Source organism: Oncorhynchus clarkii, chromosome 16 (assembly GCF_045791955.1).
Source record: "Oncorhynchus clarkii lewisi isolate Uvic-CL-2024 chromosome 16, UVic_Ocla_1.0, whole genome shotgun sequence".
Lineage (NCBI taxonomy): Eukaryota > Metazoa > Chordata > Actinopteri > Salmoniformes > Salmonidae > Oncorhynchus > Oncorhynchus clarkii.
The window spans coordinates 48510394-48524773 of record NC_092162.1 but is presented as its reverse complement, the minus strand read 5'-3'; the positions used below and the strand labels follow the sequence as shown (position 1 = coordinate 48524773).

Genomic DNA, 14380 nt, shown 5'->3' with positions numbered 1-14380 from the left:
ACTTTGATGTAATGTCCTTAAAACAAGTCAAAATGAGGCTCAGTAGTGTGTGTGGCCTCCACGTGCCTATATGACCTCCCTACAACGCCTGGGCATGCTCCTGATGAGGTGGCAGATGGTCTCCTGAGGGATCTCTTCCGAGACCTGGACTAAAGCATCCGCCACCCAGATGTGCTCAATTGGATTCAGGTCTGGGGAACGGGCGGGCCAGTCCATTGCATCAATGCCTTCCTCTTGCAGGAACTGCTGACACACTCCAGCCACGTGAGGTCTAGCGTTGTCTTGCATTAGGAGGAACCCAGGGCCAACCGCACCAGCATATGGTCTCACAAGGGGTCTAAGGATCTCATCTCGGTACCTAATGGCAGTCAGGCTACCTCTGGCCCCCCAAAGAAATGCCACCCCACACCATGACTGACCCACCGCCAAACCGGTCATGCTGGAGGATGTTGCAGGCAGCAGAACGTTCTCCACGGTGTCTCCAGACTCTGTCACGTCTGTCACATGTGCTCAGTGTGAACCTGCTTTCATCTGTGAAGAGCACAGGGCGCCAGTGGCGAATTTGCCAATCTTGGTGTTCTCTGGCAAATGCCAAACGTCCTGCACGGAGTTGGGCTGTAAGCACAACCCCCACCTGTGGACGTAGGGCCCTCATACCACCCTCATGGAGTCTGTTTCTGACCGTTTGAGCAGACACATGCACATTTGTGGCCTGCTGGAGGTCATGTTGCAGGGCTCTGGCAGTGCTCCTCCTGCTCCTCCTTGCACAAAGGCGGAGGTAGCGGTCCTGCTGCTGGGTTGTTGCCCTCCTACGGCCTCCTCCACGTCTCCTGGTGTACTGGCCTGTCTCCTGGTAGCGCCTCCATGCTCTGGACACTACGCTGACAGACACAGCAAACCTTCTTGCCACAGCTCGCATTGATGTCCCATCCTGAATGAGCTGCACTACCTGAGCCACTTGTGTGGGTTGTAGACTCCGTCTCATGCTACCACAAGAGTGAAAGCACCGCCAACATTCAAAAGTGACCAAAACATCAGCCAGGAAGCATAGGAACTGAGAAGTGGTCTGTGGTCACCACCTGCAGAACCACTCCTTTATTGGGGGTGTCTTGCTAATTGCCTATAATTTCCACCTGTTGTCTATTCCATTTGCACAACAGCATGTGAAATTTATTGTCAATCAGTGTTGCTTCCTAAGTGGACAGTTTGATTTCACAGAAGTGTGATTGACTTGGAGTTACATTGTGTTGATTAAGTGTGTATTTTTTTGAGCAGTGTATATACAGAAATCTAATTGACATAAGTATTCACCACCCTGAGTCAATACATGGTACAATCACCTTTGGCAGCAATTACAGCTGTGAGTTTTCTGGTTAAGTCTCTTAGAGCTTTGTACACCTGGATTGTGCAATATTTGCACATTATTATCTTTAAAATTCTTCTCCCACAAGAAGGTTGTTGATCATTGCTAGACAGCCATTTTTAAGTCTACGCATAGATCTTCAAGACGATTTATGTCAAAACTGTAACTAGGCCACTCAGGAACATTCAACGTCATCTTGGTAAGCAACTCCAGTGTAGACTTGGCCTTGTGTTTGAGGTTATTGTCCTGCTGAAAGGTAATGTCTCCAGTGTGTTTGGAAAGCAGACAACCAGGTTTTCCTTTCCGGATTTTCTTTGCTTAGCTCTATTCAGTTTATTTTTATCCTAAAAAAACTCCTTAGTCCTTTCCGATGACAAGAATACCCATAACATAACAGCCACCACCATGCTTTAAAAAATGAAGAACAGTACTCAGGGATGTGTTGTGTTGGATTTGCCCTAAACAATTTGTATTCAGGACATAAAGTGAATTTTTTCTTTGCCACATTTAGTGTCTTATTGCAAACAGAATGCAATTTTGGAATATTTGTATTCTGTACAGGCTTCCTGTCCACTCTGTCATTTAGGTTAGTATTGTGGAAGTAACTATCCATCCTCAGTTTTCTCCTATCACACCCATTAAACTCTGTTTTAAAGTCACCACTGACCTCATGGCGAAATCCCTGAGTGGTTTCCTTCCACTGCGTCAACTGAGCTAGGAAGGACACCTGTATCTTTGTAGTGACTGGGTGTATTGATACATCCAAAGTATAAGTAATAACTTCACCATGCTCAAAGAGATATTCAATGTCTGATTTTTTATTTTACCCTTCTACCAATAGGTGCCCTTCTTTTTTAATTTTACCTTTATTTAACTAGACAAGTCAGTTAAGAACAAATTCTTATTTTCAATGACGGCCTAGGAACAGTGGGTTAACTGCCTGTTCAGGGGCAGAACGACAGATTTGTACCTTGTCAGCTCGGGGATATGAACTTGCAACCTTTCGGCTACAGGTCCAACGCTCTAACCACTAGGCTACCCTGCCGCCCCTTTCCCTGGTCTTCGTGGTTGAATCTGTGTTTGACATTAATTTCTCGACTGAGGGATCTTACAAATAATTGTACGTGTGGGGTACAGAGAATAGGTCGTTTTAAAACACTATTATTGCACACAGAGTCCATGGAACTTATTATGTGACTTATTAAGCAAATTTTTACTCCTGAACTTATTTAGGCTTGTCTCAACAAAGGGGTTGAATACTTATTTACTCAAGACATTTGGAGAGACTTGTCAATGACGACAAGGGTAGTCCTCCTCATCATGTTAAACTTCTTGTGACTAGCTATCCCGGATCTGGGAGCGTAATCATAGCCTCAAACGAATTAGCATAACGCAGCGGACATAAATACCCCTAGAAAATGTTCCTATTCATGAAAATCACAAATGAAATATATTGTGACACAGCTTAGCCTTTTGTTAATCACACTGTCATCTCAGATTTTCAAAATATGCGTTACAGCCAACGCTAGACAAGCATTTGTGTTGATCATGGCATAATGCTATGCTAGGCTCTGCTGGCAGCAGGCAACATTTTCACGAAATAAGAAAAGCAATCAAATTAAATAATTTACCTTTGAAGAACTTCGGATGTTTTCACTCAGGAGACTCCCAGTTAGATAGCAAATGTTATTTTTCCAAAAATATTATTTTTGTAGGCGAAATAGCCAAACTTTTTTCCAAATTAGCTCCATAATATCGACAGAAACATGGCAAACGTTGTTTAGAATCAATCCTCAAGGTGTTACATACATACATACATACCACACACACACACACACACACACACACGATAATATATCCGTCTAGGCAATTGGTTTCTCATAAGAAGCGATTGGACAGATTTTCTGCGGGAGACATGTGACCACTTGCTAAATGTGGTCCCTTACGGCTATTCTTCAACAGAAATGCGTAAAAAGACGTCACAATGCTGTAGACACCTAGGGGAATACGTAGAAAACGTAAGCTCATTCGTAGCTCATTCACAGCCATATAAGGAGTCATTGGCATGAGGCGGTTTAAAAAAATGCGGCACTTCCTGATTTGATTTTTATCTGGGTTTCGCCTGTAACATCAGTTCTGTTGCACTCACAGACAATATCTTTGCCGTTTTGGAAACATCAGTGTTTTCTATCCAAAGCTGTCAATTATATGCATAGTCGAGCATCTTTTCGTGACAAAATATCTTGTTTAAAACGGGAACGTTTTTTATCCAAAAATTAAAATATCGCCCCCTAGTCGTAAAAGGTTAATGGAACATGCGATTGTGGTGCATGTATACTATGTGCCTTAGCGTGAGCATGTGTCCCTCACCTGGTGAGTGGTTGAAGGAGTCTGAGGAGGCATCTGACAGCGAGTGAAGGGAGGCTGCACGACTGGCACTGCGTGTTACTGGCCCGTCTCGCACCGGGGGCTGCAAACACACAACACATGCATTTAGCATAGACAAAAAGTATTATTGTTATATCTTGTAAAGTGCACATGTGAGTGATTGACAAAACAACAGACGCAGAATCACTTGAAGTGAAAATTTTAAAACATTAAAATGCATGTCATGCAATAGCTGTGATTTCATATCGCAATAAAATATATATAGCAAAAAAAGTTATAACGTGAGTGGCTAAATTTAGATCAGTACAGACCCTGAAGCGTGAGAAGTCGGAGTAGGAGTCATCGTAGGTCTTGTGGTGTGCCTCCACCAATGATGCGATGACCTGGCTCTGCTCGTCATTCAGCCTTGGTCTCAGGGCCTCCCGCGCCGCCTCCTCCTCCTTCCTCTTCTGGATCAGATCCTTCTTCCTCTGCACCTCTTCATCTGTCAGGATGACTGGGGGAGAGGGAGGTGAAGGGGAGACAGGTGAGAAGAGGAGTGGTGGGAAACCAGTAACACAGCTAGCCTGATTGCCTTTCACAGGAGCCTCTCTCAGATCCCCTGACAACCGTGGTCGATTAAGTGAGCTTCTATCACTAGCTGATAGCTTTCTTCACACAAAGAGAGGGTTGAAACAAGACTCAGTAGAATGCATATAGGCTTATGTTCTTCCAAGGAGAACAACCATTAGCACCAACAAGTGTCATCTGAGCTGTTCTGTTTCTCAAACAAACATAATGCCAATTTTCCATACTGCGGTAAACCACTACAAGATGATACACAAAGCAATGTAGAAATATAGAAATGTACCAGACAGAGGCTATCAACTACACATAAGTAAATACATGGAAACTAAACTAGAAGTTAATTTTAGTTTCAACGGATGAAACAAATAATCATATCAAATGTACCAGACAGAGGCTAACATGCAAACCTCACCGGACACATTGCGTTTGCGAGCATTACAAAATAAAAAAAATGTACATACGCATGTTATCCAATAAATTCTCATATACAACTGCTACCTGGCCAAGACAAAGCAAAGCAGTTCGACACATAACAGAGTTACACATGGAGTAAAACAAACATACAGTCAATATAACAGCAGAAAAATAAGTATATATACAATGTGAGCAAATGAGGGAGGTAAAGGCAATAAATAGGCCATGGTGGCAAAGTAAATACAATATAGCAATTAATAAACACTGGAATGGTAGATTTGACAGATGAGTGTGCAAAGTAGAAATACTGGGGTGCAAAGGAGCAAAATAAATACATACAGTAGGGGAAGAGGTTGTTGTTTGGGTTATTTATAAATGGGCTATATACAGGTGCAGTGATCTGTGAGCTGCTCTGACAGCTTGTGCTTAAAGCTTGTGAGGGAGATAAGTGTTTACAGTTTCAGAGATTTTTATAGTTCATTCCAGTCAATGGTAGCAGAGAACTGGAAGAGATGCGGCCAAAGGAGAAATTGGCTTTCGGGGTGACAAGTGAGATATACCTGCTGGAACGCGTGGGTGGGTGCTGCTATGGTGACCAGTGAGCTTTGATAAGGCGGGACTTTACCTAGCAGGGTCTTGTTGATGACCTGGAGCCAGTGGGTTTGGCGACGATTATGAAGCGAGGGCCAGCCAACAAGAGCGTACAGGTTGCAGTGGTGGGTAGTATATGGGGCTTTGGTGACAAAATGGATGGCACTGTGATAGACTGCATCCAATTTGTTGAGTAGGGTGTTGGAGGCTATTTTGTAAATGACATCACCAAAGTCTAGGATCGGTAAGAAGGTCAGTTTTACGAGGGTATGTTAGGCAGCATGAGTGAAGGATGCCTTGTTTACAAAATAGGAAGCCAATTCTAGATTTAATTTTGGATTAGAGATGTTTAATGTGTGTCTGGAAGGAGAGTTTACAGTCTAACCAGACACCTAGGTATTTGTAGTTGTCCACGTATTCTAAGTCAGAACCGTCCAGAGTAGTGATGCTGGACGGGCAGGCAGGTGCAGGCAGTGATCGGTTGAAGAGCAGGCATTTAGTTTTACTTGTATTTAAGAGCAGTTGGAGGCCACGGAAGGAGAGTTTTATGGCATTGAAGCTTGTCTGGGGGGTTATTAACACAGTGTCCAAAGAAGGGCCAGAAGTATACAGAATGGTGTCGTCTGCATAGAGGTGGATCAGAGACTCACCAGCAGCAAGAGTGACATCATTGATGTATACAGAGAAGAGAGTCAGCCCAAGAATTGAACCCTGTGGCACCCCCATAGACTGCCAGAGGTCCAGATAACAGGCCCTCAGATTTGACATACTGAACTCTATCGGAGAAGTAGTTGGTGAACCAGGCGAGGCAATCATTTGAGAAACCAAGGCCGTTGAGTCTGCCGATAAGGACGTGGTGATTGACAGAGTCAATAGACTTGGATAGGTCAATGAATACGGCTGCACAGTATTGTTTCTTAACGATGGCGGTTAAGATATCGTTTAGGACCTTGAGCGTGGCTGAGGTGCACCCATGACCAGCTCTGAAACCAGATTGCATAGCGGAGAAGGTACGGTGGGATTCGAAATGGTCGGTGATCTGTTTATTAACTTAGCTTTCGAAGACCTTAGAAAGGCATGGTAGGATAGATATAGGTCTGTAGCAGTTTGGGTCAAGAGTGTCCCCCCCTTTGAAGAGGGGGATGACCGCAGCTGCTTTCCAATCTTTGGGAATCTCAGACGACATGAAGGAGCAGTTGAACAGGCTAGTAATAGGGGTTGCAACAATTTTGGCAGATCATTTTTAGAAAGAAAGGGTCCAGATTGTCTAGCCCGGCTGATTTGTGGGGGTCCAGATTTTGCAGCTCTTTCAGAACATCAGCTGACTGGATTTGGTAGAAGGAGAAATGGCGAAGGCTTGGGCGAGTTACTGTGGGGGGGTGCAGTGCTGTTGACCGGGGTAGGGGTAGCCAGGTGGAAAGCATGGCCAGCCGTAGAAAAATGCTTATTGAAATTCTCAATTATAGTGGATTTATCGGTGGTGACAGTTTCCTATCCTCAGTGCAGTGGGCAGCTGGGAGGAGGTGCTCTTATTCTCCATGGACTTCACAATGTCCTAGAACTTTTTTGAGTTTGTTGCAGGAAGCAAATTTCTGTTTGAAAAAGCTAGCCTTGGCTTTTCTAACTGCCTGTGTATATTGGTTTCGAACTTCCCTGAAAAGTTGCATTTCACTTTCATTTTGCAGTATAGAACCAAACATCAATGAAACACCCAGCAGGCAACCACAGTCCATGAACAAATAAACTGAACTAAATGTTGAGCAGCAAAGTCCGCAATGATAAAAATAAGCTAAGATTTTATTTTGGCCACCATCACTTTTCCTTGAAGAGTCACATTTAACATGCCCATTAAAACCCAAGAAGCTAGGCACTTTTACATTCCAGCACTAGAAGGGCTCACCGCGCTTCACAGCACTCACCGCGCTTCACAGCGCTCACCGCGCTTCACAGCGCTCACCGCTCATAGCACTCACCGCTCATAGCACTCGCCGGGTAGTCTTTGTTGGGCAACAGCTTGTGTTCACACATTCATTGGCTAGGAATCTAAAACAGGCTTGTTTAATAGCCCAATGCACAAACACAAGATATTCTCCCAAAGAAACATCTAAAGGTAGAGCACCCCACATAGGAACAATTAGGAAGAAAGCACAAGAAATCTTAAAACTATACTGAACAACAATATAAAGCAACATGCAAACTGCTGGTCCCATGTTTTATAAGCTGAAATGAAAGATCCCAGAAATATTCCAAAACCACAAAAAGCTTTTCTCTCAAATTGTGTTCAAATTTGTTTACATCCCTGTAAGTGAGCATTTCTCCTTTGCCAAAATAATCCACTCACCTGATAGGTGTGGCTTATCAAGAAGCTGATTAAACAGCATGATCATTACACAGGTGCACCTTGTGATGGCTGGGGACAATAAAAGGCCACAAAAATGTTGTCACACAACACCACAGTTGTCTCAAGTTGAGGGAGCACGCAGTTGGAAGATAATTTCTCTACCACATGCCACCACCAATGTTGTTTTAGTGGCCTACATTAAGCCTGTTTGGGATTCTCTGGATCAATGTGTACGACAGCGTGTTCTAGTTCACGACAATATCAAGCAACTCCGCTCAGCCATTGAATAGGAGTGGGACAACATTCCACAGAGCACAAACAGCCTGATCAACTATATGTGAAGGAGATGTGTCGCGCTGCATGAGGCAAACGTTGGTCACACCTGATACTGACTGGTTTTCTGATCCACACCATTACCTTTTTTTTCAAGGTATCTGTGACTAACAGATGCATATCTGTATTCCCAGTCATGTGAAATCCATAGATAAGGGCTTAATTTAAATTGACTGATTTCCTTATAGAAACTCAGTTAAATCTTTGAAATTGTTGCATGTTGAGTTTCTATTTTTGTTCAGTGTAGTTGATATTTTAACCTGCATGTCATGATGGCATACGATGTGGATGAACAAAATCAATATGCACGTGGTAGGTATAGTCATGTAACTGCTACACGTTAGCCTTGTAGATACATAGCAACTAAATGCCTTATCTGAGTTAGTCACGTGAATCAGCTTCACGGCAGGACATTCCTGTCTTGACTGATGCTTTCTAGAAACTTCTGCTCACTTCATTTGCACAAAATGGCATTTGCGTTATTCATGCAAAAGCTTTCCGGACTACCCTTGTCAGAAAAGGTATTACGCAACTGTAAAACAAATGTTGGCCGTTTCATGCTCACATGTTGACAGATCAAGTTAACAGCAGCTGTGCCTGTGGTAGAATGTATTTGATGTTTTTGTCTATTATTTGCCAATAGTCTTCCCACTGTGAACAGCAAATTGAACGAAAAGAAGTTCATAAAACAGTTTTTGGGAGCTGACCGTAACCACAACCAGGCAGCTGGCTCGTGTTATGCAGTGCATTCAGAAAGTATTCAGACCCCTTCACTTTTTCCACATGTTATTACGTTACAGCCTCAAAATGTATTAAAAACAAATTCCCCTCACCAATCTACACACAATACCCAATAATGACAAAGCAATAAAATAATACTTTGGAAATTTATCAAAAATAAACAATGAAATTAGACTGGAGGTCCTGAGCGTTCTGGAGCAGAGCTTCAAAGATCTCTGTACTTTGCTCTGTTCATCTTTCCCTTAATCCTGACTAGTCGCCCAGTCCTTGCCACAGAACATACCCACAGCATGATTCTGCCACCACCATGCTTCACCGTAGGGATGCTATAGGTGATGAGCGGTGCCTGGTTTCCTCCATATGTGACACTTGGCATTGAGGCCAAAGAGTTCAGTCTTGGTTTCATGAGACCAGAGAATCTTGTTTCTCATAGTCTAAGAGTCCATTAGGTGCCTTTTGGCAAACTCCAAGCAGGCTGTCATGTGTCTTTTACTGAGGAGTGGCTTCTGTCTGGCCACTCCGCCATAAAGGCCTGATTGGTAGATCGCTTCAGAGATGGGTGTCCTTATGGAAGGTTCTCCCATCTCCACAGAGGACCTCTAACTCCAATCAACTTGTAGAAACATCTCAAGGATGATAATTGGAAACACGATGCACCTGGGCTCAATTTCTAGTCTCATGGCAAAGGGTCTTAATACTTATATATAAAAAACTGAATTACTTTATTTACATAACTTAGTAAAAATTTCTAAAAAACTGTTTTTGCTTTGTTACCATACGGTATTGTGTGTAGATTGATGAGGAAAACATTTTATTTAACCAATTTTAGAATAAGGCTGTAACGTAGGACAATGTAGAATAAGTGAAGGGGTCTGAACACTTTCCGAATGCATTGTATGCTAGCTAGTAGCTACCTATTTAACTATGCTGCTGTCGCCAACATTTGATTTAATCTATTGCCATATTTAAGGATTATCCACAATGGATTATCCACAATGGAGAAATGTTCAGAACTAGAGGTGGATCACCCTTACTCCATCGTAGACCGTCTTACTGTTACTGGCTGGTTGACTGTGCTGACATCAAGCCAGAATGGGACACTCCATAGCCCATCTAGCATGGCATAGTCAAAAGGACTGCCAAAGCACCCAAGCTAGCCAACAATGGTGATTTCCCAGAATTTGCCAGCTATTGTCTGCTGCGCTGTCTAGATAGTATTTCACAGTGCCTTCTGTATTGCTGGCACAGCACTGAGGTGACAGACAGCTGGCTGAGGACAGAAAAATCGAGCTGTTTACCACAGAATGTGTCCACATTTAGTAATTAGTCTAGTGCCTGGATCGCCATGGCGGAGGACTGAGATGCAGGGAGAGCGATCCTCGATTGGAATTCAAAGACTAATCATAAAAGATTAAGTCCATAGAAAATATTTTAAAAGGATCATAATTAAGGGCCACTTGATTTGCCTTGACTGTCACTACTGAATGTAGTAGTTTGGTATCGTAATACTCTGGGTCAGAATATCATCAATATCACAATAACCTTCCCCAGCTATTATTAACTAGAAACAAAGAAATGTTTTAAGTGAGAAGTAGGCATTGATCTGAAGCCAAAAATGAAAAGAAATGCACAAGCACCACCATACACACTTCACCCATGCTCTACCAAGGTTTTCCAGCACACAGCTTTGACCTACTACAGTAGTTATGTCAGTCTATTGTATATCAAACAATGTGTAGGCAGGTTGCTTAGGATTCAAACCTTCTCAAAACAGACTAATTAATACGCAAAGGTGCTCCCACAATGTGATTTGTACTGCATACAAGGTAAAGTATTGGATTCTTTAGGCACTACCCACACTAAGACATTATCCCATTTCACTACCTTTTCAAGCTTTGATTTTAAAATTCCAGGACCATCAGGCTTGATTGAGTGAGCCGTTTTGTCTTGTAGTAATTTAATTTCAATAGTAGTAATTTAATTTCACCTCTTTGCAGAATGAGCACAGAGGGGCTATTTCTGGCTGCCCTCCTGTTAACCCTGTAGCATAAGGGAGTGTGGATAATTGTGTACTCTTCACTGATTTGGCAGGCGGCAGAGTGGGCAGGACTGCTCTGTTGTCTTGGCACACACTATCAACTGCGGACAATGTGGCTGGATCCTCAGCCTATTTCGCTCTCCCCTCCTTCGCCCCTCTGTTACCTCAAAATGCACAGCGTGTTTATTTTCATAACCCTGCTGACTTGTTGGTGTTGAAGCATGGTAACCTGGAGGGCATTTTATAAAGAAGGATTCTATGACCAGCTAATTTTGGGGAATATTTTTGAAACAACCATATTTTCTTAGTCGGTACAGAATGTAAAATACAGTACAACCCTGGTCTATTTTTCTGGCTGAAAGCAACAGAAATACAGACATTAAAAAATAACATGTCCAGGCAAAGATGATTATGTAAAAACAGACAGTAGTAACATACTGTACAGTAGAGAGTGTACTGTACGTCTGTATTGCTCTTTCACATGATGTAAACAGTCTTCAGCCAGAATGAGCCAAGCACTTAAAGGGCTGAAGTTACTGTATTTATGACCAGTTAGAAATCAGGTGTCTCTGAGTACTCACACTCCTTCATCATACCCATGTCCACGCAGCATTTGAGCCGGCAGGCCTGGCAGTGGCGACGGTTGTCCTTGGTGATGGAGCAGCTGCCGTTGAAGGGGCAGGTGAAACTGGCCTTACGCTTCATGCTGCGTCTGGTGGGGGCAGATAGAGACAGAGCTGGCTCACTAGCACATTAAAAGAGGAAGATGCATTAAAACCGTGCTGCTATTATTGCTATTTTACAGGAAATGGAAGGCAGGTGGGATTATTACGCAACTGGGTTACACTACCCCCCTCACAGTAAAAACAAACACTTCATGAGCAGTCACATAGTGTTCCATTCGAACAGGAAAACAGAAATACAGCCTTGACATACAGCAAGCATCTGAGGCACATAGTTTAGAAATAGATTAACACACAAAAATGATAGATAAAACACACAGATCAGTAGAGCACTAGAGTCCCTCTTGTTCCCCCCCCAAACACACACAGGGGTTTCAAAGGGTGTCTGATGCCCTTTCTCCCAAATAGTTAACAAATTAAGCATGGCAGACATGAGAGGACCACAGACTAAGAGTTTTGTTTAATGAGAACATGATGTCTGAGAAAGACACAGCCTGGCATTTTCTCCTTTCCTGTCGGCACTTTCTGTAATCCACATACATCGGTTACATTTTCCCAAGCTGCGTCAAGTGGTCTTGACGGTATTATGATGAAACTATTTGGGGTGCTTTCTGCCCTGCAGTATAACTACTTCCATCACTATGAACTCTGTAGCTACAACCCCCATAGGTTTTTAGATGTTAAGACATTTTCTTGACGTTTAAAAACAAATTGGAACAAAAATAATCGAAGGGGAACAGCTCAGCTTTAAATTCAGCGGGAATAGCTTGTCTATGGCAAACTATTTTCCCTTTACTTGTAACATATACAGGTGTTGGAAGCACAGTCTATTTGGAAAGTATTCAGACCCCTTCACATTTTGTTCTGTTAGAGCCTTATTTAAAAAATCTATTTCAGAATGAGGCTGAAACGTAACAAAATGTGGAAAAAGTGAAGAAGATACAAATACTTTCCGAATGCACTGTAAGTGTCGATATGACAGCAGTCAAAAATAGTCAGTCGTCAGGTCGTGCTTGTGTGCATCTTCATGCAATGGAATCAGTTGGATTCCTTGTCCTAACAGTTGACACAATTGTTTTTTTTTTACTTTCACTTGCTTGAAACACTGACATATCTTTGTCAGTACAGCATAATAGTCTCAGGTTCTCTATCGTCCATGGTGACCTTTCTCCCCTTGCCAATGTAAAGTTCCACAAGGCTCATCACCACATTCTCCGACACTCACTCACCTGCTGCCCATGGTGGATATTTTCACCAGATTTTAAAAAGGTGTTCAGCATGTACAATTACGCACGCTTTCTCAGGGTAATATGTGATTGGAATATGTTCCAGGATTCAGCCAATGGCATTGAGGAATTTACCTCATCAGTCACAGGCTTCACAGTGACTGCATGTACATATCCCAACCAGAAGCCATGGAGTACAGGCAGCACTGAGCTAAAGGCTAGAGCTACTGCTTTCAAGGAGCGAGACACTAATCCAGACGCTTATAAGAAATCCTGCTACCCACTCAGAGACAAACCATCAAACTGGCTAAGTGTCAATACAGGATTAAGATTGAATCCAACTACACCAGCTCTGACGCTCGTCGGATGAGGCAAGGCTTGCAAACTATCCCGGATTATAAAGGGAGACCCAGCCGTGAGCTGCTCAGTGAAGCGACCCTACCAGACAAGCTAAATGCCTACTATACTGACTTTGTAGCAAGCAACACTGAACCATTCATGAGAGCACCAGCTGTTCCGGACAACTATGTGATCACGCTCTCCGTAGCCAATGTAAGACCTTTAAAACAGGTTAACATTCACAAGGCCAGATGGATTACCAGGACGCGTAGTGGCAAAGGTCTACACTGACATTTTCGACCTCTCCCTTACTCAGTCTGTAATAACTACATGTTTCAGGCAGATTACCATAGTCCGTGTTGTCAAGAAATGACTACTGCTCCGTAGCATTCACATTTGTAGCCAGGAAATGCTTTGAAAGGAGGGTGATGGCTCACAACACCATCCCAGAAATATTGGACGCACTTCAATTTGCATACCGCACAATCTCTTTTGTACTCCACACTTCCCACTCCACAGTGACAACAGCACAGCGTTCAACACCATAGTATACACAAAGCTCATCACTAGGCTAAGGACCCTGGAACTGAACACCTCCCTCTGCAACTAGATCCTGGACTTCCTGAAGGACACCCCCCAGATGGTGAGGGTCTGCAACAATACATCTGTCACGCTGACCCTCAACACTGGGGCCCCTCAAGGGTGCGTGCTCAGTCCCCTCCTGTATTCCTGTTCACCCACAACTTTGTGGCCGCTCACGACTACAAGACCATCATTAAGTTTGCAGATGGCGCGACGCTGGTAGGCCAGATCACCGACAACGATGAGACAGCCTATAGGAAGTAGGTCAGAGACCTGGCAGTGTGGTTCCAGGACAACAACATCTCCCTCAATGTGAGCAAGACTAAGGAACTGATTGTGGACTACAGGAAAAGGAGGGCTGAGAATGCACCCCACTCACATCGACAGGGCTGTAGTGGACAGGGTCGAGAGCTTCAATTTCCTTGGTATCCACATCACTAAGGACATATCCTGTTCCAACAACACCAACAGTCGTGAAGAGGGCACAACATTGCCTCTTCCCCCTCAGGAAGCTGAAAAGATTTGGTATGGGCACTCAGATCCTCAAAAAGTTCTACACCATCGAGAGCATCCTGATTGGTTGCATCACCGCTTGGTATGACAACTGCTCGGCATCCAACCACAAGGCACTACAGAGGGTAGTGCGTACAGCCCTGCCATCCAGGACCTATATACCAGGCGGTAGGGCTGGACGACATGGCCAAAATATATCAGGGTCTTTTTTTTTTTATATATAAATAAAAAGTGAGCGGTGTGACTATTTTATGTTTTTGA

General features: G+C 43.4%; 1 protein-coding gene across 6 annotated transcripts in view; it reads right to left on the bottom strand.

Moving 5' to 3' along the window:
- LOC139368632 (vitamin D3 receptor A-like) overlaps positions 1 to 14380 on the bottom strand; it is a 94418-nt gene that overhangs the window by 13599 nt on the left and 66439 nt on the right. For all 6 annotated transcript variants that reach the window (XM_071107742.1, XM_071107744.1, XM_071107743.1 and 3 more), the window contains 3 exons: positions 11358 to 11488; positions 4063 to 4247; positions 3734 to 3833 (listed from right to left, as the gene is read on the bottom strand). In XM_071107742.1, coding sequence (XP_070963843.1) covers positions 3734 to 3833; positions 4063 to 4247; positions 11358 to 11488 — 416 coding nt within the window. The remainder of the gene's footprint in view (positions 1 to 3733; positions 3834 to 4062; positions 4248 to 11357; positions 11489 to 14380) is intronic.